The sequence below is a fragment of the Arvicanthis niloticus genome, chromosome 10 (assembly GCF_011762505.2).
Source record: "Arvicanthis niloticus isolate mArvNil1 chromosome 10, mArvNil1.pat.X, whole genome shotgun sequence".
NCBI classification, from domain to species: Eukaryota; Metazoa; Chordata; class Mammalia; order Rodentia; family Muridae; genus Arvicanthis; species Arvicanthis niloticus.
Window position 1 is genome coordinate 47147986 of NC_047667.1, and position 26167 is coordinate 47174152.

The 26167-nt window shown below is 38.3% G+C and overlaps 1 protein-coding gene across 4 annotated transcripts in view; it reads right to left on the minus strand.

The window, feature by feature from the left end:
• Positions 1-26167, minus strand: part of Rabgap1l (RAB GTPase activating protein 1 like) — a 551680-nt gene that overhangs the window by 99718 nt on the left and 425795 nt on the right. For all 4 annotated transcript variants that reach the window (XM_034512812.2, XM_076941454.1, XM_076941456.1 and 1 more), the window contains one exon: positions 24714-24842. In XM_034512812.2, coding sequence (XP_034368703.2) covers positions 24714-24842 — 129 coding nt within the window. The remainder of the gene's footprint in view (positions 1-24713; positions 24843-26167) is intronic.

Genomic DNA, 26167 nt, shown 5'->3' on the forward strand with positions numbered 1-26167 from the left:
TGTGAGCACTCTTGTGGGTGCTAAGATAACTTCTGAGCCATCTCCAATTCAGAATATATAATTTTAAAGACTTTTTAAAATTTTATGTGTATGAATATTTTGCCTACATGTATGTACCACATGTGTGCCTGGTGCTACCTGCAGAGGGCATTAGATTCCTCTGCAATGGAAGTTAGAGACAGTTGTGAATAACCATGTAGGTGCTGAGAACTGAGCCCCATCTCTGCAAGAGCAGGCAGTGAAACCTTTTTCCAAATACAAGTTTTAAACAGCAATCATAACAGCCGTACAAAGACAAAAACACTTTACCCACTGAATGACAATTTATGTTTAAATTAATTTTTTGTTTTTTTTTTTAAGATTTATTTTATTTATATAAGTACACTGTAGCTATCTTCATGCACACCAGAAGAGAGCTTTGGATCCCATTACAGATGGCTGTGAGCCACCATGTGGTTGCTGGGAATTGAACTCAGGACCTCTGGAAGAGCAGTCAGTGATCTTAACCACTGAGCCATCTCTCTAGTGCCCTGTTTAAGTTAAAGTTAAAACACATTTTCTTTTCTTTTTCTTTCTTTTATCTTTTTCTTCTTCTTCTTCTTCTTCTTCTTCTTCTTCTTCTTCTTCTTCTTCTTCTTCTTCTTCTTCCTCCTCTCTCTCTCTCTCTCTCTCTCTCTCTCTCTCTCTCTCTCTCTCTCTCTCTCTTTCTCTCTCTCTCTCTTTTTTTTTTCTTCTGAGAAAGGGTCTCATTAGCCTAGGCTGGCTTTAAACTCATTTTAATATGTATTCAAGGTTGGTTGACCTTGAACTTTTGGTTCTCTTACTTCACTTCCCAAGTATTGGGATTATGACATGCCATGACACCCAATGCTGGAACATATACAGATGATATAGGGGATGATTCAGAAATGAGAAAAGGAAGTTTAAACTTTTTGAAGGTTAGTAGGTTACATGTCTATTTACCTTTTAACCAATAAATTTCTGCCCATGTCTTTTAAACATAAATATCCCCTAAAAGATGAAACTCTTAGGAAAATATGCATTTTCCTTTTCTTTCTTTTTGCAAGGTTGAGTATCAAACCCAAGACTTCATGCACACTAGGTAAACATTCTATCACCGAGCTACACTCCTAGCTCATGGATTGCATTTCTATCAGATTAACACTTTAGAAGTATGTCTTTAAACTTTTAAACTTAACTCTCACTATCCTACATTGGTTTTTTTTTTTTTTTTTTATGAAAGGTTGACAATATTAATGAGATCTGCACACAGTTTAATGGTCTTAAGGACTGCAGTTTATAAATAAGTCCTATATTAGCTAATTGTAGGTCAACAATTTTATTATTTATAATTATTGGGGCTACCAATAGTTTAATATTGCTTTAAAAAGCACACAGTTTTTTGTGTTAGGATAATGACTTCCTGAGAAGGAAAAACCCACCTCTGGTATGTGTTGAGGGTAATTACCTACCATGGAAAATCTATCCCAGGAGCTTTTCCTATTTAAGAAAATAAGCTATAAATACCTGAGTCAGCTTTGTAAAATACAATTGTGAAACAGCCATTTTGTGAAAAGCTTCATTACAAGTCAAAATTTCTCTTTTGCAAACATACGTTTTCTTTGTGGAGACCCCCTTAGTACTATGGAGAGAGATTCCCTGTAATATATTTAATGTTTCTATACTGGCCATTTTTAACCTCACAGGACACAAAGGGGGCACTGAGCAAACTTGAGATTTTGTTTTTACTGCAAGACAGTTGAATAGAAGCCCAATGAGAAAAACAGAAATAAGATTAGGTAATGCTTTGTAGGAAATAGTGAAGGACCTGACCCTCAGACAGGTAAACACATCCTGCTCCTTGGAGCATGAGAGAGTACTGCAGCAACAGCCCACCTCCACCTAAGGTCTAAACACTAAGATACTTCTGCTGAATCAAATATCCCCCCCCCCAAAAGTTACAAGAAGCAGCCATAACTTTAATGTAGTCACTATTCCCTCTCCTAATACCTTAATATGTCTTCTGACCTCAAAGCAACTTAGCATTTGAAAGCAAGCCTCCAGAATCCCATGTATAAGAACCAGTGTTTTCTTGGTCAGCATATTGTCACTGGCAGGCTATACTGTTAGGAAGAAGGAAAGCAAGGTTGAAGGGAGAAGAGATGGTTGCAGTCTAAATACTCCCCTTTGTTTGGTTTGGTTTTGATATAAATAATATACCTATAAATTACCTACCAATAAAAAGCAGAAATTAGAAAAAATTAAAAGAAAAACTATTTCCTCCTGGTTTTGATGATTAATGCTTATTAAATATATAAATTTCAAATAAAGAAGTCTTCCAGGATTTTACCAATCTGGTACAGATCTATTGGTTATTTTGGCAGTCAGGAACCAACACTCTTCTAGATGGCTAAAGTGCATGGGATTACCAGGAATTATCAGGCTTCCCAAAGAGACAAACTGAATGAAAAAGTGAGGAAGAGCAGACAGGAACAAGCATTAACTTAGAAAGGACGCTGTAAGTTCCATGGCTTTAGCCGGCGTGTCTACATATAAAGCTTCTGTTGGTAGCAAATTAGATGGCTCCTCAGCAAATCAAGGCTGGACTCTTATTGAAATAGTGATAGCACCTCTATTCTCAAAAGCCTGACTAGGTTGAATACCTCACACTACCTCAGACTAAGACACTCTAATTACTACTACTAACCATGATCTCCATGGGTGTCCTTCTCTCCTCATACTTATCAGTTTCAATGTGTGCTACACCCTTGGTTTGTACTTACAAATATTGGGGCTGTAGAGATGGCTCAGCAGTTAAGAGCGCTGGTAGCTCTTTCAGGGCACCCAGGTTTGATCCCCAGTACCCACATGGTGACTCACAACTCCAGTCACAAGATGTGTGGCATGCTCTTCTGGCCTCTTTGGGAACCAGGCATGCATGTGGTGCACAGAAATACATATAGGCAAAACCCCCAATGTGTAAAATTAATTAATTAATTAAAATTATTATTATCAAAAACGCAGCTATAGCACCATAATAACTATTGTAGTTTTGTCTTTGAGAGGAGCACAAAGTGTATACAATGGGAGAGGACAGTCTCTTCCAATACATTCAGGGAAAACTGGACATACATGTATAAGAGCAAGTGTAGACTCTCACAGCATCACAAAACTAACTTGTGATAGAGAGATGGCTCATTGGTCAAGAACACTTGCTGCTTTTGCACAGAACTAGGTTCAGTTCCCACCATGCTCATGGTACCTAATACTGTCTGCAACAGTTTCAGGGGATCTGACACCCTCTTGTGAACTCCCCAGGCACTAGACATACACATGGTACACATGCTTACACACATGCAAAACACTCATACACATAAAATAAAATAATCTAAAATAATTAGTTTCAAATGGATTAAAGGTTATAGTAAGGATTTCAAATTAAAAACCTTGTGGCAGAGACATTGGGATGAAGTTCTTTATACTGGTGCTATTGTATTGTTTTTTGAACAAGACAATACAAAGTAAAAATTAAAAAAAAATGGGACTACACCCAACTAGAAAGCTTCTACACAGCAGGAGAAATAATTAACAAGATGAAAAAAATGAGGGAATGGAACAAGTACTTTTAAATCATGTGTCTAATGATAGGTTATTAATCAAAAGATATCAGAAGCGTACATAATTCTGAAACTGAGTGATGCAACTGGGGTGATGGCAGGGAACCTAGAGACACTTTTCCAAACAACAGTGAATCACCAGAAAAATGGAAGTCAAAACCAACAACTACTGCTTTTAGGACAGCTTCTGTCAAAAAGGCAAAAAAAAAAAAAAAAAAAAAAAAAAAAAAAAAAAAAAAAAAAAAAAAAAAAAAAGCAAGCCAGGGCATCTCCCAACACTCAGAGACATAGACAGAAGTTCTGTGAGTTCCAGGCCAGTCAAAGCTACATAGGGAGTTTCATAAAACAAAAAAAAAATGTTGGTGAGGGTGTGGAGAAAACAGAACCATACACACTGTTGGGGTGTAAAGCTGCACAATCATCAAGGTTCTTCAAAAATGTTATTAAGAGAAAAGTTCTTTGGTCTGTAATCACATCACTGAGGAAGTCAGCATTTTTATTTGGTGGGGATTTTTGTTCTTTTTAATTTTTTTTTTTTGGTTTTTCGAAACAGGGTTTCTCTGTGTAGCCCTAGCTGTCCTGGAACTCACTCTGTAGACCAGGCTGGCCTCGAACTCAGAAATCCGCCTGCCTCTGCCTCCCAAGTGCTGGGATTAAAGGCGTGGGCCACCACCGCCTGGCTTTTGTTCTTGTTTTAAGTGTTTTTCTTTTCTTCTCTTTTTCTTTATTTTATCTTCTTTCTTTCTTTTCTTTCTTTCTTTCTTTCTTTTTTTTATATAGGGTGTCTCTATTTAGCATTGACTAGCCTAGAACTTACTATGTAGACTAGGCTGGACTTGAACTCACAGACACCTGCCTCCTCAGTACTGGGATTAAAGACCATGCTCTGTGAACTCAGTATATTGAAGGGATAGCCACATTTCCATGTTCATTGAAGCATTATTCACACTAACTAAGAATCAACTTAAGTGCCAGTTAATGGGTAGCTACATGCAGGATATATATGGTATACAAGAATGCATGTATGTATGTATGTATGTGTGTGTGTGTGTGTATATATATATATACATACATATACATATATACACACATGCTTACACATGTAAGTTGGGTATGTAGTATACAAGCATTCACATATGTATGTATACATATATATGGCATATTTATATGCTTATACATGTAAGTTGGATATGTGATATATAAGCATGTACATACATATATATGTATAAAGTATATTTATATGCTTACACATTTAGTTGAATATTAATTCATTAAAAAGAAAAACTCTGCCATTTCAAAGAAACTAGATGACCATGGAGAACATGAAAGATACTGTCTGATATATATATATATATATATATATATATATATATATATATATCATCATATATATATATATATATATATCATATATATATAATCAACATTATATATATATATATAAAATGTAAGAATATCAATCTCATAGAAGTCTGGTTGCCAGACTTTGAGGGTAGAGAGCAATGGGGAGATATTGGTCAAAAGACACAAACTCTCAGTTATAACAGTCTGTTCCACATCCCAAATACTAAGATTGCAGGCATGTGCCATCATGCCCCATCTGAATGGTTAAATATTGAGGATGTGAAGTACAGTCTGCTGATTATCATCGGAACTATGTTGTATACTGAGATTGTTAGAGAGTAGATACTGTTTTACCATGTATGCATATGTATGTTCATGTGTGTGTTTGGGTGTGAGTACAGGTGTAACCACAGCATATGTGAAGATCAAAAACAACCCTGGTGTCAGTCTACACTTTCCCCTCAATAAGATCTCTTGATCAGTGCTGTGTGCACAAGGCTAGCTGCCTGTGAGCTCCAAGAGTCTCCTGTCTTTGCCTCTCACCTTAGTATAGACACACTAGTATTACATATTACATGCTATGGTGTGGCTTTATGTAGTAAATCCATAGAATCTGAACTCAGGTCCTCATGCTTATATGACCCAATGAGCTACCTCCCCAGACTTCCCTTTCTTTCTTTCTTTCTTTCTTTCTTTCTTTTGTTTTTTTTGAGATGGGATCTTGATACAGACCCACCCCCACAAAATTGCCATAAATTTCTGTATGCCAGCTTGTCTGGCTTTCAGCTTACAATCCTCCTGCCTCAGCTTCCAGGTGCTAGAATTACAGGCATGTGCCATCATGCCTAGCTATTTCACTTTTTATTATTTTATTCTGAACCATATAAATGGAACTAAGGAACAATTCCCAATCCCCTTATTCACTAAATGAATTCCTCCTTGTGTTCCCCCAAATCCTATCCAAACAGCAGAGACTGAGCCCAGGGTGCTATAATAGACAAGTGTTGAGCTTCATCCTCAAACTGTTTTTGTTGTTGTTTGTTTGTTTTTATTTTTGTTTTAAGACATGGTATAACTAAGTTTCCCAGGTTGGGGTTGCAGGTATGGACAACCAGGGCCAGTTTTCCTCAAATACTTTCAAAGTCCACGCTGAATAAAATTTAATGGAGAAACTAGATGAAGCCAGATTTTACAAATAATAACAGGGAAACATCTTACATTAGTGAAGAATATCAAAGTGGGAGAGAAAGAGGTGTTTTGTTTCTGGGATGTAATTGGCCTTGTATTCTGTAATCAATATGCCATGTGAGCGTTTTATTTTAAGACAGCAGCACGGGAGAGAAGCCAAATCTACTTAAACTTCTTTTACACCATTTTAAATCACACTGCTATGTAAGAATTGCTATTTATGAAAGAACTGTTCAAACTGTGTGTATGGCACTGGGAATCAAACCAAAAATCAAGGTGCTTCACACTTGCTGGGCCACTGCTCATATAGACCTAAGTCAGCAGCCATCATACTCAAGTGATTCCACCTGAACTCCTTAGATGGTGCACTTGTTATCAGATAGTGGGTGTGGGATGCTTTTCTTTTTTATAGTAATTACAGTAATAATAATGACTCTGACCAAACCAAATTTTGTTGCAAAGGTCTGACTGTCTGAGTAACAGTAAAAGAGTCAACAAGCAATCAATACATAATGATATACATGTAGGCTCAAGATTTTAATGGCCTTTAGTTTTACAACCTATTATAATTTTTATCAATGGGCTATAGCAATAATATAAATTTTATACATATAATAAAAATACATGTATTTGTCTATACACACACACACACACACAGAGAGAGAGAGAGAGAGAGAGAGAGAGAGAGAGAGAGAGAACCCAATACCTTGAAAAAATACATCTCTCTAAATGATGTGTTTTCAAAGCACTTTGACTTAGACCTTTCTTTTAAAAACCTTATGTCATTTAAATTTTCTTTCTCAAGGGTTTTGTCGTTAGCAGGTATAGAACGCAAGGCTGTAGAGGCAGAATTCAGGAATCTGAGAAATTACAGGTGAAATTTAGACCCAGGTAGTATAAGAGGTGGACGAGCCTTCTGGAGTGCTGTGACTCAATGGCGTTACCATCACAATTCCCAAATCACACAGCTGCTCAGCAGCTGGCTTCAGATGGGGGCCAGCCTTGGTGGCTCTTAAGGCCCAAGGAAAGCTAAAAGCATGCCTTGCTTTTGGCCTGTCTACAGGACAGTTGCTCTTAATGTTATTCTTATAGTTACTCTATGGAACACTGCTAAACTGTTGGGGCAAAATTAGGTGAGCCTAAGATTGCTCCAGTGGGACAATTGGAGTGTCCACATAGCTGTCCTGGGTCAAGCTTCCTATATACTGCAGAATGAAGCAAGAAAGGAGCTATCCCCTACTACCACAGAACAGATTGTCAAGGCTTAATGCTGTTAATACATAAAATCAGGCTTCCTTTAAAAACTTAATTTCATTTTTATAGCCTTTTATTGAAAATACAGCAGAGAAAGTATTCTAGGAAAAAAAGGTTGGACTTTTATAACGTGTTATTTTATAACACGTTGGGCTGAGGAGTTACCTTATACTGAGTACATTTTTTTTTTTTGAAAAATTTAAAAGGTTTATTTTTATTATTTTTGTGTATAGGTGGACCTGCTCCTACATGTAGAGGCCAGAGGCATTGGATTCCCCGGAGCTGGAGTTACAGATGGTTGTATGTTGCCTCATATGGGTGCTGGAAACTGAATTTAGGTGTTCTGAAAGAGCAGCAAGTGTGCTTAAGCAGTGAGCCATCTCTCCAACTGGGAGCCTTCATTTTTAAAAGGCAGGAAGTTTTATTTCAAATTTACTGGTGGAATCTATAAATATGTTGCTCATTTCCTGGTGCATAAGACATTAAGGGTCTAATCTATTTCCTGAGCTGAAAGTAGCTAATGGGCAAATATTAGAACAGTAATCATTAGGTGAGATGGGCATTTAGCATCTATTCACCAAAAACATGTTCTCAGTCATAATTCCCTTTGGCAGTGTGTATGGCTCCTAAGGGAATCATCTCACTTTTAACAATGAGAGGTCCCTGCTTAATAAACCATGGTGGTGCCCTTCCCTGAGTGTCTTAGCAATAAGAGTCCTCTTAAGTGAAGTTGTTTAACATATATGTACCTGAAGTGTACTATTTTCTTTCCCAACAAGCAGTTCATTAAAAACATAAGTAAGTGAATAAATAAATAGATAAATAAATAAATAACATACAGGCCATGTAGAAACCCTAACAAAATCTGAGATTTATGTGGAATGGAAATGGGGACAGGAGAGAAGCTCAGTGTGTACATGCTTGCTAAGTAGACACGAGGACCTGCATTTCACCCACAGCATCCCTGCAACAAGCATTCCATAGTAGGTATTGTTGAGTGAGTGTCAGCGTGTGTGGTAGCCAGGAAAATCCTAGAAGCTTACTGGTTATTCAGTTATACTGAAACAGCTTTCTTCAGGGTCAGGGAGATTCTCTATTTTTTTGTTTTTATTTTTGTTTGTTTGTTTGTTTTGTTTTGTTTTCAAGATAGGGTTTCTCTGTATAGCCCTGGCTATCCTGGAACTCACTTTGTAGACCAGGCTGGCCTCAAACTCAGAGATCCACCTGCCTCTGCTTCATGAGTACTGGGATTAAAGTCATTCACCACTGCCTGGAGAGATTCCTTAGCTCAAAACTGTAGAATGGTAGAGGAAGGCACCTGACACCTACCTCTGTCTTCTATACAAAAATGCATGTGCATATGCACATATACTACATGGACTTTGACATACAGAAAGGGAGAAAATGTGTAATGTGCCTCCTTTTTATAGTACTGCCCCAAAGCATAGGCTTCTATAAAAAACTCAACTACAACAGGACAGTCACTGTTCTTCCTAGGATCTTATCTCTAAGACTTATCTTTGTCATTGAGCAGCAAGCCCTAGCCAGCCGTAACAGGGTCAGAGGAGGCAGACAGCAGCTGTCTTGTATTTGACCTAGGAAAAATACTATTCTGGAGACAAACACTCTTGTCAAGAGGAAAATCCCAAATGTGGCTGATGATACCAAGCATCACAGGGAGTCATCAGCATCCCCCATACCTGGCCCCACCCCCACCCCACCCCCCTCTGCAAAGTTCAACTGATACCTCTGGAAACTATCTCCCAGAGCCAGGACCGGGCACTGGAGCAAAGCTAGCTTTCAGGAGCTCATTTCCCAGGACTGTCCCAGGAGACACCGACACCGCTACTTTTGAAACTGAGCCCATTGGGTCTAATTTCTTTTAAACCATTATCTACAAAGCATGTCCTATCCAGAAGACACAGCTCAGTACAAGGAAAAATGTGACACATAAAATGATTACTGGTCTTCAAACACCAGGCAGCTTTCTTTCAAGTAGCAATCTTAATATACAATAGAAATTATTACCCTTCCATATTGGGATCTCTATCCATAATAAAGATATTTTATATGTGTTAGCACACAGCATTAAGACAACTTTATCAACAATACGGTTAGTGGACTGACACTTTGTCATTGTTATATCAATACTGCCCTATTATCTGTAGTCTTCACTTTTTACTACTGCTTTGAAGCAATCTTCACCTCTAAATTTCCCGCCCCGCCAGATTTGATCTTGTTTAACATTAAAGAGACAATCTCTACCTTTTGGTCTTAAATTCCTTTTAATGTTCTTTGGGAGAGTCTTCACTAAGCCCCTGCCAGTTTTCTTTAAGTATTCTGAAGGCCCAGGATATGCCTGTGGACATTGCTGGCTTTGTTTCTCTGAGAATTCTGTCATCTTTGTCTGAGATGTATGGCCGTGGGCATTTTTATCAGGTGCATTTCTCTGGCCCTTCAACACATTTTGGGGTTTGAAGCTGCATATATTTCCTACTTTCTTTGACATGAGGACTATATTTTTTTGTGTTGGAGTCTAGCACATTTGTGTGACTTTGAAGGGAGAAGAATGATGTTTGAATTTTGCCACTTAGAAATCAGAATCTAGAATTTAAATCGGGCCACTTCTCTTTACAATCTTATGCCTTACTTATCTTATCCTCTTTGACCAAAGTATAAGTTCTTCTGTGCCCTGCTGATATACTTGATAACAGCATATTCTAATTCTTCTTTTTTTTTGTTTCTTTCTTTCTTTTTTTTTTTTTGCATACTCTAATTCTTAGTATCCTAAATATGGACAGTGGTCTCTTTTTGGAAAAATTTAAAACATAGTCTATTTGTTTACTGTGTCTGTGTGTGTCTGTGTGTGCCTGAGGTTGTGGGTATGGCAATCAAAGGACAACTTGTAGGAGTTGGTTCTCGCCTTCCACTCTGTGGGTCCTGAGGATTCAAACTAGGGTCTAGGGTTGTCAGGCTCCATAGCAAGTGCCTTTCTTTACTTGTTGTGCCATCTCATCGGCCCAGCAGAGTCTTTTTTTTACAGCCCAGATTGTCCTGAAAGTTCTGATCCTCATACTTTGGCCTCCTGAGAGCAAGTATGGCAGGTCTATACTAGCTGAAGAAGGCAGAGTGTATGGTGTTCCTTTCAAATTATTTCATGTTTCCTGGGTTGTTTTATACTTATCTCATGTTCTACTAGAAAATTCTGGAAATCCTATTCTCTGTGACTGATTTCTTTCTCTCAACAATTTGGTCTGCCTAAAAGCATTCCTTCTAAACCCAGTGGATTCCAAACAGTTTTATTTATAAGGAAAAAAAATCACCTTAATAATGATTTTACTTTTTGCATTTATTTATTCATTTTGTGTATATGGGAGTGGGAGTGGTGAGGCAGGCACACCCATGCTGCCACAGTTTATGTATAGAGGTCAGAGGACAATCTGCAGATATTCTCTCCTTCAATCATGTGAGTTCCTAGCATGGAGCTCAGCCATCAGGCTTGGTGGCAAAGCGCGTCCTTCACCCACTGAGTCATCTACCTGGCCTCTAGGACATTTTTAACTCATCCTCAGCTGGCGAAGTCCTATTAATCTTTTGAGACTTAACTTTAAATACCACCTTTTCAGATTTTTTTTCCTTCATTCCTTAATCTAAATTAGATTACATTATTATTTTTGTCTGTTAACAACCTCCCCTTTCCCATCTTCTCATTATGATTTCTAACAGTATACATTGTTTTATGTTATATGCCTTTCCTGTTACCCTGAAAACTTCAGAAAAACAGGAATATTTTCTGTTATGATCATTGCCAAGTAGAATGCCTACTAACATAGCAGGATATAATAAACATTAAATATCAACTAATAAAGAATGAATCACATAGCAACATACTCTTGTTGTATTAGAGTAGTTTTAAATACTGGTAATATTACACAAATTTAAAAAACTGACTTTTGCCAGGCAGTGGTGGCGCACGCCTTTAATCCCAGCACTTGGGAGGCAGAGGCAGGCGGATTTCTGAGTTCGAGGCCAACCTGGTCTACCAAGTGAGTTCCAGGACAGCCAAGGCTATACAGAGAAACCCTGTCTCAAAAAAACAAAACAACAACAACAACAAAAAAACAAAAACAAAAACAAAAACAAAACAAAACAAAAAAACCTGACTTTTTTTTCTACAACTATTCACTGCAACCTTAAATAAATATAAACAAAAGCCCAAGAGAGATAGCAAATCACAGATTCAGGAACTACAGGCCTATATCTAAAAATTGACCAATAGCCAAGTAGCTTTTACTAGGGTTTTAATACTCTGTGCCCAACCTACAAAACTATGTCAGTTAAAACACCCACTTTATGGCATTATTTTGGTGATTAAATGATAAATAGAACAGACTTCCAAAAAGCACGATATAACTGCTTTGTTATCATTACAAAGTTAATGTTAAATAATGCAGTACTTCAACAAAAATGACTGTTGTTTCCCATTTCCAGCTGCATTTTTCTCCAAACTCTGTGTGTGTGTGTGTGTGTGTGTGTGTGTGTGTGTGTGTGTGTGTGTGTGTGTAGGGGGAGGCGTGTGTGCATGTGCGCACTCACAAAATCTTGGGTGCCCAGTCTAACTCCTCACTCTCCTATACTAGGTTCTGAACTAGTTAAGGTAAAAATCATTAGGGACTAGAGAGACATCAGCTGATAATGTGCTTACCATGCAAACATGAGAACCTAAATTTGATCTCCAGAATCCATGGAAAAAAGTTGGTGAGGTGGGGCATCCTTGTAATCTAACTGCTTCGGAGGGGGAGACAAGTGGACTATTAGGGCTGTTGTCCAACCAGACTAGCCTAATAGGTGAGTTCTAGGCCAATGACAGACCCTGTTTCAAAAAACAAGGTGGCTAGCTCCTGACGAATGCTACCAAGGTTTTTCTCTAGCTTCCACATGTACATACAAGCACATATAAGCACATGCATGCAGGCATACCTCCCCCCACACACACACTCAAGAAACAAAGTCATTAAAATTGGATCAAGTGGCCAGGCTATTCTCAAGCTCACCACAAAGCCAAGGATCACCTTTAACTTCCTGATCCTTCTGCCTCTACGCCCACATGCTGAGATTACAGGCATGCACCACCACTCCTGGTTTATGCAGTGGTGAGGATCCAGCCAGGGCTTCATTCATACTAGGCAAAACTATCTGCCAAATGACATACAACTCCAGCTCCTAATTCATTTTTTTATTTCACTTTTCTATAGCAAATAAGGCTAGGATGCCATTCATATTACTTAATGAGGGTTTTAAAAACCTTATTATTATTTCCATCAGGATTTTCAGAAAAAATTACCCTTGACCTTACCAAAAGGCCAACAATCAATTTTTTATGAAAAATCTTGAAGCTCAAGATTCTTCATATCTTACAGACAGAATCTGTTAACTAAATAAGTATAAACAAGTAGTAGGTAGATTTCCTTCATACATCTACATACATGCATTATACATACTATCTAAGAGTACTAGGTGGGGTTTCTTCATACATCTACATACAAGCATCGTATGATGCTAGGTATAGTATGATACATACTATCTAAGAGAGGTAAGACAAGCTGACTCAAATCATTATGAAATAACTAAAAACTACATTTTATACCCTTCTTTCTGCAGCACTTCTTGCCTACAGAACCCACATGTAATCTGCATGGCAATGCTCTTCATCCTTTCCATTTTAATGGAAGAGAAAATTGAAATGATGAGCATAGAGACCTGCCAGAGCTGGTGAGGAGGAAACCAAGACTTGAATTTCACTAACAAGGCTTCAGGAAACTACATTCTTACCCCCTCATGGGGTCTAATGGAGGAACTAAAGAGTCAGAATAAATAACAGTCTGGGTTCCCAGAGGGAACACCGTATGATCTGGTCTTAAAAACTAAATGAGTTTGCTTGACCACACGGCTATGGGAAAAAACGGGAAAAATAATTGAGCCAGAGCTTCACATGTCTGCTTAACTTAATTAATTCTGAAAGTCCCCTGTGTGGCATTGGCCTTATTTCATGATTAGGAAAACACCGAGTTCAAGGAGATTCTGTAACTGTCTCGGGATCCCTTAGTGAGTAGGAACTAGAGACAGAATCAAACCTTGATGGGTCAGCCCTCCAAATCCCTACCTTCTTCAGAACTCTACAGAAGGAAGTGTTCTAGGCAGAAGAGACAGTTTGTGACAAGAGCATGGCATCCTGGTGTGGACTCAGAGTAAATGTGCTGAGCTGAACAGTGTGAGTGCATCCTTCAGATAACAGGGGACTGCTGTTTTCTCTGTACCAAGAAGTAATTACAGGAGTTTCATCTCCCCCTGGGCTAGGAATTCATCTTGGTGGGACAGAACCTGCCTAATGTGCACATAGGAGGTAGTGGGTAGAGAAAATTAGAAGGAACAGGAAGTAAAGGCAGAGATCTGTTCTGAATGCTCTCTGAAAACCCCACTCTGATTATCAGACAGCTTTCTTGAAAACCTCTCCTTTTTGTGGAAAATGTCTGCTACAAACTTTTAAAACAGGGACTATCCTAAAATTAGGTAAAACATTTTATTCAAACCCTGTTCTTGCTTAAAATACTCAATTCAATTAAAATACACTATAGGCTTTCTTCTTCGATTGGGCATTGTACATCTACTTGTACAATTCATTGCCTCTCCTTTAGGCAAAGAACGGAATGGGGGGAGGGGAGAGTTCATATGAGGTATACAGTACTGTAAGTAAGTTTATGTAGGGAAGTCACACTAGTCCAGAGCATTGAAGTAAATCAGAACTCTTAGTTAACATGCACACCGACTGAAATTCTTTGCCAAACAAGTGGGCTGATAGAAGTGGGGGTGGAGCTGTGAAGAAAAGCAGGCTCTTACAGGTAATCTGATGGCTGAGGAGAGACTGGAGAACTGGTGTATGATGACAGAAATAGGAAAGCACCATGTGTTAGTAGATATTGGAGGTAGAGCTCAGAGCTGCAAAGTAATACTCATGCTCAGATGTAGAGAATAGTTTCAGAGAGACCAGGAAAGCATTTATATTCAACAGACTATGAAAAGAAATGGGGAAATTTGTGTTGAAGCCCTAACTCCCCAGTGTGTTTAAATGTATTAAACATAAAGCCTTTAAAGTGGAATTAATGTCAAGCAAGGTGCTCTCTATTTTAAAGTAACTTGTGTTCTTAAGGAAAGAGGTTAGGACACAGAACACACAGACGGGAGGAGATTAAAAAATGTGTCCACTGTGTGCCATTGAGAGGGTCCTCTCATAAATCAATTCTGAATATCCCTTGATCTTAGGCATTTAGTCTCCAGGACTTTAGGAAAATAAATTTCTGTTGCTCGAGACTCCCAGGCTGTCTAAGACTCTTGTTATGACCATTATAGTAATAGCAAATGCATACAAACACAAAAACTGGGGGGGCAAAAGAAGATATGGGGGAAGTGAAAAGAGAAAAAGAAAAAGTTCAGAGGAGAGGGAGAGAGAATGAGAAAGCAAGGAAGAAGAAAACTTCTTTACCTTCTTTATTTACCTTTAAGTGGAAATTTATAAAAGTTGACAAATACATGTGAGAAATTTCAGTCTAAACTTTTTAGGACAAAAGTATCAACAGATACTTCTTTTATTGGGAATACAGTGACCCTCAGGTAAGGGATGACAGGGAATAAGGCTGTTCCTGGATAAAATGCACACAGACAACACTGAAGCATGTGTTGAACTTGTGCCAAACCGAGTAGGAGAAGATTGCCCTGGTCAACTGTGGCACCTCTTCGCATGGTTTATAGTGTAAGATTCCCTTATAATACAATATGAACCCTCCACTCCACAGTAAGTATCTGAAAGAGACTGAGTAAGCTACATATTATAATTGGAGCAGGCAATTCTTTGAGCAATATTTTAGTTTTTATCATGTTATGATCAAATACTTAAAGAAAACAAGAAAGGAAAGGTAGTCTAGTTTGTAGTTTTGAAGATGCCTGTCTATAATCCCCACTTCTATTGAATCTTGGCTAGTTCTGCAGCCAAAGATTCAGGGAGCAGAAATATAATTATAATAGAACAAAACTTCCTACCAAACAGCAGCCAGAAAGCAGTGAGAGAAAAGGGACAGAGATAAAATCTTTTCCCTCAGGGACTGGCCCTGGTTACATACTTTCCCCAACTGGGTCCCACGTACTATTTTCTTTTTAATTTAATTTTGTACTGTTACATAAAAGCAATACATGTTCAGTAGAAACCATACTTACAATTTGAATTTAAAATTTTGACCTTTACCCGGGTGAGTGGTATGTGTTAAATTTTCATGATGCACTTCCCAGCTAGTCACAGAATCAAAGGGCAAAGAAGCTACATTCTACATTGTAGTATGTTGTTAAGCTATATTTGCTTCAGTTGGTTACATATCCCAGATATAGCTGTTTTATTTAATGATATTTGCAACCTTATGATGGGCTTATATGATTATATCTCACTCACCTTAAGTTGAGGAATATCTTTACTAAACCCCAGAAAGCCAGCAAGAAACTTGCTGCCTTCTTAAACTAACTTAGTCTAAGTACACAAGACACTAGATTTCATTTTTATTTCTAACTAAAAGAACAGAATCAAATTATTTACAATGAGCAAGCTACAGGAGACAGAATAATATTATATTTATCTTCCTGTACAAATCAGCTCAATTAAAATATAATCTGAATATTAAATGAAATAGAAAAATAAATACACAACTCAAAGAAGTGTGGATCTTATAAATAGTTATGGGGAAGTTATCTGCTATTCCCAATTAAAGAAAAGACTTGGTCTACTCTCCAACATTGTTAAAAATAAATCATAACAACTGGCTTAATACTTCAGGATAATATAAGAAAAAATATGAAAATTCCCTTTCAAAGTATAAACATTAATGTTACTGAGACTATCAAAGATTGCTAGGAGAGAATAAGGTGGAGAGAGGGAGGAATGAAGTTTCTAGAGGCGGAGGAATTACTAGATGAGAAAGCAATTCTGCTGTTCCTTTTTCTTGTTAATTACGTGCAGGGAGAACACAGTACCAATGTGGATTTGTACTTAAGGGTACAAAACAGCATTCTTCACATTTACTATTTATTTTTGTAAAAAGAATATATATATATATATATATATATATATCACTTTTGTATCAATTTATCTCATTTTCTGTGAAAAAAGAGCATTTAAAAATATCTATATAAAATAATTCCTGAAACAATACACAGTTCATCCATCAAGTTAAATTTTAAATGTTGACATGGCTTTCTTTTTAATGAACTGGCAGAAGTACGTACAGGGGTAAAGATGAAATACAGACTCAATCAACCTGCCTGGCAACACATAAGAATAGCATAAAGCCTGAGCTTCCTAAGTGTGCAAAGTGCCTGGTGCCTATGTGTGCAGGAGAGCTTGTCTTCTACACTCAACCAATTATTTCCGACAACATACAGCATTTACCTGCTCCTTGCTTCTTAGGAAAAAACAAAACAATGTCCCAGATCTGAAGTGCACTGGGGATTAGGAATGCTATTAGAAGTCTCAAAAGAGGGAGGGAAATAAAAGATATGTTATAAACTACTTCATTATCAGTTACTAATCACCACATCTCTGTATTCTAAAACATAATGAACATTTCTTCAGCAAGGGATTATAGTATTTTTAAAAAAGTCCCAAGTGTTTTGTCCATATTATAGAGAGGTCTTTACAGGAGAGGAACACAATACATAATTTTATAACATTTAAAAAGTAAATAAATAAAATAAGAACCTCTTCACTATTGCATGTAAGGGCAGAGAATGTGGCTCCATAGAGTTAACAAAAGCTTCTGTGTGGCTTTTAATAATTCAAAAGAAATTTTTATTTGGGAGAGTACATTCTTATTCACATACAACAATGGTTAGCAATAAATAGCAAACAGCATGCAATAAGAAGCAAACTGATTTAAGTATTAATACTCTTTATAATTTTGGTTTAGAGTGAAGTTATTCTCAAATGAATTAAAAACCATGGTTACAAATATGGATGGACGGGCTAGAGAGATGGCTCACCAGTAAAGAATACTGTCAGAGCTTTTGGAGGTCCTGAGTTCAATTCCCAGCAACTACATGGTCGTTTACAACCACCTATAATGGAATCTGATGCCCTCTTCTGGTATGCAAGTATACATGCAGATAGAGCACTCATGCATAAAATAAATAAATACAAGTCTTTAAAAATATATATAGATGGAGTTCTCAGAAGGAAAAAGGTAAGGGAATTCACCACTATCACAAAAATAATGATTTATGAAGGGTAAGTTCAAGTTGTACTCATCTATTCTGGAAGATTGGAGATTGACTAGCCAAGTGCATAGGTAATTAAGCTAGAACACAGTTTAGAATGTTCTGAAGCAATCAGTTACTATGGTAATGAAAGGGTTAAAATTTTTCAAAAACTCCTAGCAGACTGAACAGAACCAAGAGTGTAGGTCAGGAACTTGGCTGACCACAAGATAGATGGTTGATTATGAATAGGCTCTTAGAGAATAGCCTATACAAAATGTTCCCCATGACTGTTCCTTGGACCCTGTCACAAACTAAATAATGGGCTGGGACTTTCCACAGGTACTCCCCAATAACCCTCCTTTACTCCCCCTGGGTTGTGGTCCCACCCCTTGAGTTGTGGTTTTTGGCTTTAAATTCTGTCTCCAAAGCCCCGGGGTCAGAACCCACTGCCCCTGCATGGGTCATGGGTCTTGACCGCAACATGTTGATTGAAATATACCTCTTGCTGATTGCATCAAGTTCAGTGTCTTGTGAGTTAATGGGTGGCTTCGAATTCCTGAGGCTTGGGTGAGGTCCTCCCTTCGTGGGGGGCCTTACAGTAACACCTTGCCATTGGTAACTACTCTTCCAGAACAGAATAGCATGACAGTTCTGCTGTATAAGCCACAGGCCAGGTTAGGACTGTCCATTTAGCCAAGAGCGGCCTCTTCACTCACTCCCAGTGCACTCAATTGCCTCTGCTATTTTTATTTATTCTTCTTCACACATTTTGAAGGTTTGAACATGTGATCCACATGAACCAGAAGCAATGATGACCCTGCTGTTAGGACAAAGAGAAGCACATCATGGCTGACTGTGATGCCAATAGCTACTGGCATGGTTTTACTGCAACCAACTTGAAGTGATAACCAATTAATTTTGATCACAGTGTCAGAAAACTTCCTTTAAGAATTTTTTGAAAAAAAGGTTTTGTTCCTCAAGTGACTATAAATAAGTCATTTAATCACCTCATCTTCCCTGCTTTCTATTCATGGTGTCTAACAGTTCTCCGTTATGTCATACTCTCCCTTCCCAGTCACTTAGTTCCATTCTGTCTTTACTTTCTGTTTAATGAGACTTCAGTGTCCCTTATGTCGATCCTCCTGCCACTAGCTCTATCTCCCTAACCTTCAGATATGCTGGAGGCAGCAGCTACCATCATAGGAGAATGACTGTCAATATTTGGAAACTGATATGGCTATTAAGTCACTGGTAGATTAAAACCATCTAGACTGGGAGTATTCACACCTTAAAACCTGCAGAACCTGCAAATCAGGGATGCTTCCTTTTCTTCTTCCTCTTTTTCTCTTACCCAAGATCATCTTACGAACATATCACTACCCTCTGCCTTATGCAGGCAAACCCCAACTCAGGTTGAAATAACTTTCTCCTTTCTCCAAATATACATTTATACTGCTGAAGATTTCTAGACAAAACATAAAATATTTAAATATTTTTTTTTTTTTGCTACTAAAGACTCATGCTCTCTTCATACAGTTCAGCAATTCTTTTGTTTTCTGCAATGCCTAAAACCTTTTCCATGTGCTTCAGACTTCTTACTCTACTACAGTTCCTTCATCCTAGGTCCTGCTTAACAGAAATAACACAGAGCTTCTGATGGAACCGCTCCTATTTCCTCCTCACTCAAGTGTACAACGGCCTTTACTCCTCCATCCATCTCTCCCTTGCTTATTTCCCTACTGTAATGGATGAAAGACCTACTCTTCTGAGAGGAAGCACTACTTCATTGAAGGTGCTTTACTATTCATGCATTTCTTTTTCCTTGTTGAATCTTCAACTTTTCTTTTTTCTGTGGGTTTCTCCTTATTGACAGGTAGAGAGTGTTTTGGTGTCGTATGTCCTTATAACTAGATGACAGTCACATTGCCCCTCTCAGTTTCTAAAAGCTATTATACTCTCCCTTCTGACAGTCTCTGTACATAAATAAGATTATCCTACTTTAGAATACCTTTATCATCTCAATTCTAGAACATGTCCTTAAATTACTGAGTTAAAATCAGGTTTCTTTTCTTTACTCTCGTATATCCTTGTTAGTGTTCTGAGCAATAGTCTTACTTATAAATATGGTTTTGCTTTGGGGATAGGGACTCATGTATCCCAGAACAGCTTAGAAATCACTATGGAGGGCTGGAGAAATGGCTCAGTGGTTAAGAGCACTGACTGTACTTCCAGAGGTCCTGAGTTCAAATCCCAGCAACCACATGGTGGCTCACAACCATCTGTAATGAGATCTGATGCCCTCTTCTGGTGTGTCTGAAGACAGCTACAGTGTACTCATATATAATAAATAAATAAATCTTTAAAAAAAAAAAAAGAAATCACTATGGAGCTGCAGGTGAGCTTTGACTTGTCATTCTGTCTCTGCCTCCGTATCCTTAGGGCAATATGCCACCACATCTAGTTTACGTGGTATTGGGGTTGGAACACAGGACTCTGTACATGCTAGATGTGGTTTGACTGTGAAGTTACCCCCATAGGCTTATGTGTCTGAGTATCTGACCCCTAGCTAGTGATACTGTTTGAGAAGGCTGTTGCAAACTTTTAGGAAGTGAAGCCTTGCTGAAGGAAGTAGGTCACACTGGGCATGATCTTGAGACTTTATAGCATGGCTTCACTTCTTGTTCTAGCTCTGCTTCTTGAGTGTAGATGAGATGTGACCATTCATCCTTCTGGTTTCTACCTCTACACCTTTCCTTCCCACTGCTATACTTTCCTGTCATGATGGACTATACCTCTCTAAAACCATAAGCCAAGGCAAACCCTTTCTTCTTTAAGTTACTTTGCTTGAATATTTTATCATAAATATAAAGAAATAACTAAGACAATGGCAAGAAATCTACAGTTACATTCCCATCTCTGTAATTGTATTACTCATGTGGTTATCTTACTTAATTACTAATAACTTCATTACTTTATTCCCATCTCTGTAACTAATTACTATGTTACTAATTATATATTATGTATTCTATATTACTAATGTGGTTATCTTACTAACATCTTCCTTACAGCACTATGAGCTCTGTGAGTTCAGAGAGCACACTTGCTTTATCTCAGCCTCATATCCTTTAGATTTAGCATAGAACCTGGCACACTGCAGATGCTCAGTATAAAAGTACGTTTCATTAAGGTTTCCTTTTCAGTATTTAAAGACTCAACATTGCCACTCCCCCCACCCCATGTATTTTGTGCCCATCTTCCATCCTGCTCATGTACTTACCCTCTGACTTACTTGCTGGCTATTTCGTCCACTTCCTGCCCTCTACAGCCTTTTAGTTAAAGTGCCTCATCTCCATTCCTCCACTGACTCACTTCCTATTTATCCTTCTAATGATTGGCTCTTGTTCCTCACTCCACTGAAACTGCTCCCTCTAAGGCCATCCTTTAATGTACCTCTTGACCATTACGCATTGTACCAGGTCCATTTCCAGTCCTCAATACATTACACGACTTCTAGGAACCACTGATACTTGCTTAACTTGCCCTTATCATCTTCCTTCTCTTGTGCGGAGGATAGAACCCAGGACCTCGATGTATTTTACTGATAACAATGCCCTTTCTCTTAACATTCACATCTCTTACTCTTGAGACTTCTGCATTTTTAGTTTTGCCCTCATCTAAACACAGTTCATGTTTATGCTTATGCACTGATCCTCAACCTTCTCTTTGAACACTTGGTATCATCCTTTATTCACTGACTCCTACCTTTTAATAGTATGACTTCCAAATATATATTTTTAGCTCAGCTCTTCCTTCAATATCTACCTGACTATTAGCTATTCTACTTATCTGGATACGAGTGTGGGGCTCTATGCCAGCAATGTAACACATCGTACACTCTTTATTACCCACTCATACAATTTACTCTCTTCTTTTCTTTCTCAGTGTGATATGACTACCAAGCGCCAACACAGGAATGCCAAGTTCCTTCCCCGGCTCTCTTCCCCATCCTAGTTCTCATCTAATCATGAGGTCTGGTGATTCTATTTAATATCTCCTGTTCATTTCTCTCTAGTTCATAACAGTCACCCTTGTCACTCTTCTCTTGATTGTGCACGGGTGTTTGAACAGTGCTGTCACCAACATCATAAGGCACCCATCAATGCATTTTCCACACAGCAGATAAAACGACATGTCTAAAACATAAATCTGGCCATCTCTGTCTTTCATTCAAAACCTCTCAGTCCTTACCAGAATTCTCAGGTTAAAACTCAGATTGCTTCCCAAGGCTGGCTTACCTTGCCTGTCTTCTAATCCCCCAGCCCTTCCCTCCCTAATCTCTGATCAGGACCTACATTTAAGTCTTGCATAACTGTGTAATTTCCCCTCCCATGGATTTCTTCATTCCTAAACCCACCCCATCCCACCCTGCTTATCTCTTTCACTCCCCCAAGGCCCATTTTAATCCATATTTCCTGAGTTCTCTAGCATAGTTCCTTGTGTAAAATAATCAGCCAATACCTTGTCTTCCTTTCCTAACTTCCTTCTTCTAGTTAATGTTGCCTTTTGTATGTTACTTTTATAGTTTTATTTTTTTGAAACAGAATCTCACTATGTAGCCCTGGATAGTCTAGAACTTGTCATGTAGATTAGGCTGCCCTTGAATTCACTGAGATCCACTCACAGGTGCCTCCCAAGGGCTAGAATTAAAAGCATGTGTTATCAGGGCTGGTGTACATTTATATCTTAGAACTGAATGTTTTACTTTAACAAACTTCTAAAGTAATCATAATCTAAATGTAACCCAGGTAATTGTAATTCTCTTGGCATCTCTGGAACAACCAGCAGCAAAAAAATTGTTTCAAATTTACTCACCACAAAATTTATTTAACAGTCCCCAGCCTTCAGAATACACCTTCAATATCTATGAGTAAACATAATTTTGGCTAAGACATTTAGTTCAGCCAGTCTATCTTCCTATCTTTCTGGTTTGTGTTTTGAGATAAATGTGTCTAGCCTGGGCTGACTTCAAACTAAAATTGAATCAATCTTGCCTCAACTGCCTGAGTGTTGGAATAATAAGAATATGCTACTATGCTCAGCTGAAATAATTAGTCTTGAAGACTTCAGCAACATAGCATGCAAGATGAAAATTTGAGAGGTCTTTGGAGGGGGGAATACTTAAAAAGTGATCTTTTAAAATATGGGGTTCATCTGAAAGACAAAAGCCATAATTTTTTTCCTATTCAGTTATTTACTTTCAGCGTTGATTTGTGCTTTGGGGCATTTATACTTTATTTTAAAATAGGTTAGAATTAAAAATAAAAATGGATGTTGAGAACAGTACTTCAAGCCCACAAGCTGGACCTGGTGTCACATACCTGTAATGCCAGCACTCAGAGGCCAGCCAGCTAAGGCTATACAGGGAAACTTTGCCTTTTGTTTTTTAATTTATTGTTGTTTTGCAGTGGCATAGTACCTGGAAAAACTCCAAATCAATTATTTATTAGGCTCATTTAATAGTATCTTAAGTAATGAGCTCATTAAATTAATGGCAATACTTGTTTTATTTGCTTAGTTCAAAATCTAGAATGAGCTTGCCTCATCTTCTCACAACTAAATTTACACACAGTAAAAATGTCAAGGTTTTTCCCATTTTTAATCTATTTCTTCTCCACTGCTGCTATCCTGGTTCAGCTCACCCATGGATGACTTCAGGTTCTGTGTGCACTCTCTACTTCTTTTACCCATTCTTACCCATCATATAGCTGATATATGCCATCTTTTCAGAACCCACAACATACTTCCTTGCCACTTCAAAGTAAACCTGAATATAACAACTGACAACTCTTTGCTCCTTTGTGAGCCCTGTAATTTCTATTCTAATTCCCACACTCTTCTCTAGCTCCCCTGGCCAACATGTCATCCTTTACACTCACGGGGCCTGAGCTGATTTCAGGACATTCCAACCGGCTCTTCCCTGCCTGGAGCATTATTCCCCATGACTTACCTACCCTCTGCCTCTGTCTCATTCATGTCTCACGGAGGTCTACATACATACACTAGTAAAAACATCACTATGCATTTGTTTCCTTTTTTCTTTTTCTACATCTACTTATCACTTTTTTTTTTTTTAAGAGACAGGGTTTCTCTATATAGCCCTGGCTGTCCTGGAACTCACTCTGTAGACCAGGCTGGCCTCGAACTCAGAAATCTGCCCGCTTCTGCCTCCCAAGTGCTAGGATTAAAGGTGTGTGCCACCACTGCCCAGCTACTTATCACCTTCTGACATAAATAATTTATTTTGTTAATTATTTATTGTCTGTTTTCATCTACGATGATATAAGATCCATAATGTCTTTTGGTTTAATAAACAAATTTATATTTATGTCATGATTAAGTAAATATATTTTTGGAGGTATATGTACTGACATTAGGAAACTCGTTCTAAATCTTTTAGAGAAAATATGCTCACCTAACTTAATTTTCATTTGTCTGGATACAGCTTCCAATTTTAAGTTAATTTACAATATTTGTTTAGTCAGACACATAACACAGACCAATAAATCTATAGGGATCTGGCAGATGTGAGATGGCTCTGGACAGACCAAGACTCAAACTGTTTAAGTACTTAAAGAAAAGGAAAGAACTGCTTCACATATTTTTCCTGCTCTGTCCTAAATAATCTTAAAACAGATGGCAAAAGCTAAATAGCAAGTATGCTGTCATAGAAACCACTATTATAGCAGCCCATTCCAGAGCCCCACCTAAAAGATAACTGCCTCCCTTTTATTACAATCTGAGCCCCCAACCTTTCACTGTGAGTCCTACTAAAGGTAGAACAACTGTCAACATCCTGAAATGACAAAAAATCTAGGAGAGAATAGTGTGTACACAACAACCCTAAAACACACTGAGAAACCAGCAACACAGACACGAGGAGGTGAACACGCTTTGCTATGTTTACATCATTCAACATGTAAGCTATACTGTCATCATATGTAAGTTCACGGATCTTACTTTGATATTGCAAGCCTGCTCCATCAATCTTCTCGCATTCTCCTCTGCCCGGTATCTCTTTGGAAGCTGAACTCTGAAAAACTTCAAAGCACCTTCAAAATCAGCCTGCAGGAGGTCTTCCTTTGAGGTCTGTAAAACAATCGCCAAGACACATCACTACACTTCAGCCTGTGCCCATTAAACTAGTAAATGTATTACAAAAAAATATTATGGATTTCCATGAATATACCATTAGATACTTTTAGTATTTCTACTATTCAGAACACACTGGCATGAGACATGCAGAAATCATAAATCCTAAAGCAATGTAAGAGACAATTATTAACAAATTAACATTTAATATATATTATATGGAGATTATAATAGTAGGTCCAGAAAAAGTTTACTAAGCTAGAAGTTGGGGGGGGAGGGGGAAGGGGAGGGGGAGGGGGAGGGGGAAGGGGAGGGGGAGGAGAGAGAAGGGGGAAGACAGGGAGAGGAAAGGGAGAGGGGGAGAGGGGGAGAGGAGGAGAGGGGGAGAGGGGGAGAGGGGGAGAGGGGGAGAGGGGGAGGGGGGAGAGGAGGAGAGGGGGAGAGGGGGGGAGGGGGGAGGGGGGGAGAGGGGGGGAGGGGGGGAGAGGGGGAGAGGGGGAGAGGGGGGAGGGGGGGAGAGGGGGAGAGGGGGAGAGGGGGAGAGGGGGAGAGGGGGAGGGAGAAAAGGAGAGGGAGAGGGAGAGGGAAGAAAATGGATTAACCTGTGACTTCACCTTGAACATTTTATTCACAGGATCAAGGCCCATCAGCGCTACATAATAAACACCTAATGGGAAGATGGCCTTTCACTCATGGCAGCAGCAGCTCAAATGAAGAAAATGAGGACTAGATCCAACAACTACAGAAAGCAATGAAAAAGTAAACGAAGCAATCCACTTAACTACTGACTTCATACTAACAAAAGTTTGCTAAATTCACTTTTTAAAAATCACCATGTGGAAATCAATCATTTGGAAAAAAGACCAAAATGAAACACAACAAAATGTTTACTCAGATAAAAGGACAATAGATGACTTTTTTCTTTAGATTTTGCAATATTTTCTGTAATATTCTAGTAAAAAATTAAAAACAATGGTGGCAAAATCTCTGATACACACTAATGAATATCTATACATACATAAAAAGAGTATAAATGGAGTCACCCTAGAATGAAGGGACAATATGCCAATCAGGTTATTAGTATTGTCACACACTACTGGACAAAAACCTCAGTACCAGGAATGGGTTACCTCTTTTTGAGTTTTTGTCCAGTGTGGTCCCATAGACCCACAGACATTACAGGATATTGCTCTAGGTTATCCTTCAGAACTTGAAAGTAAGATCCTATGACATAATTGAGTCTTAAAAGCTGGAGAAATAAAGGGGGTTCTGACCTGGTGGCTTGGCTACCTGATTTTCTAAATCTGCTCAGGACCTAATTT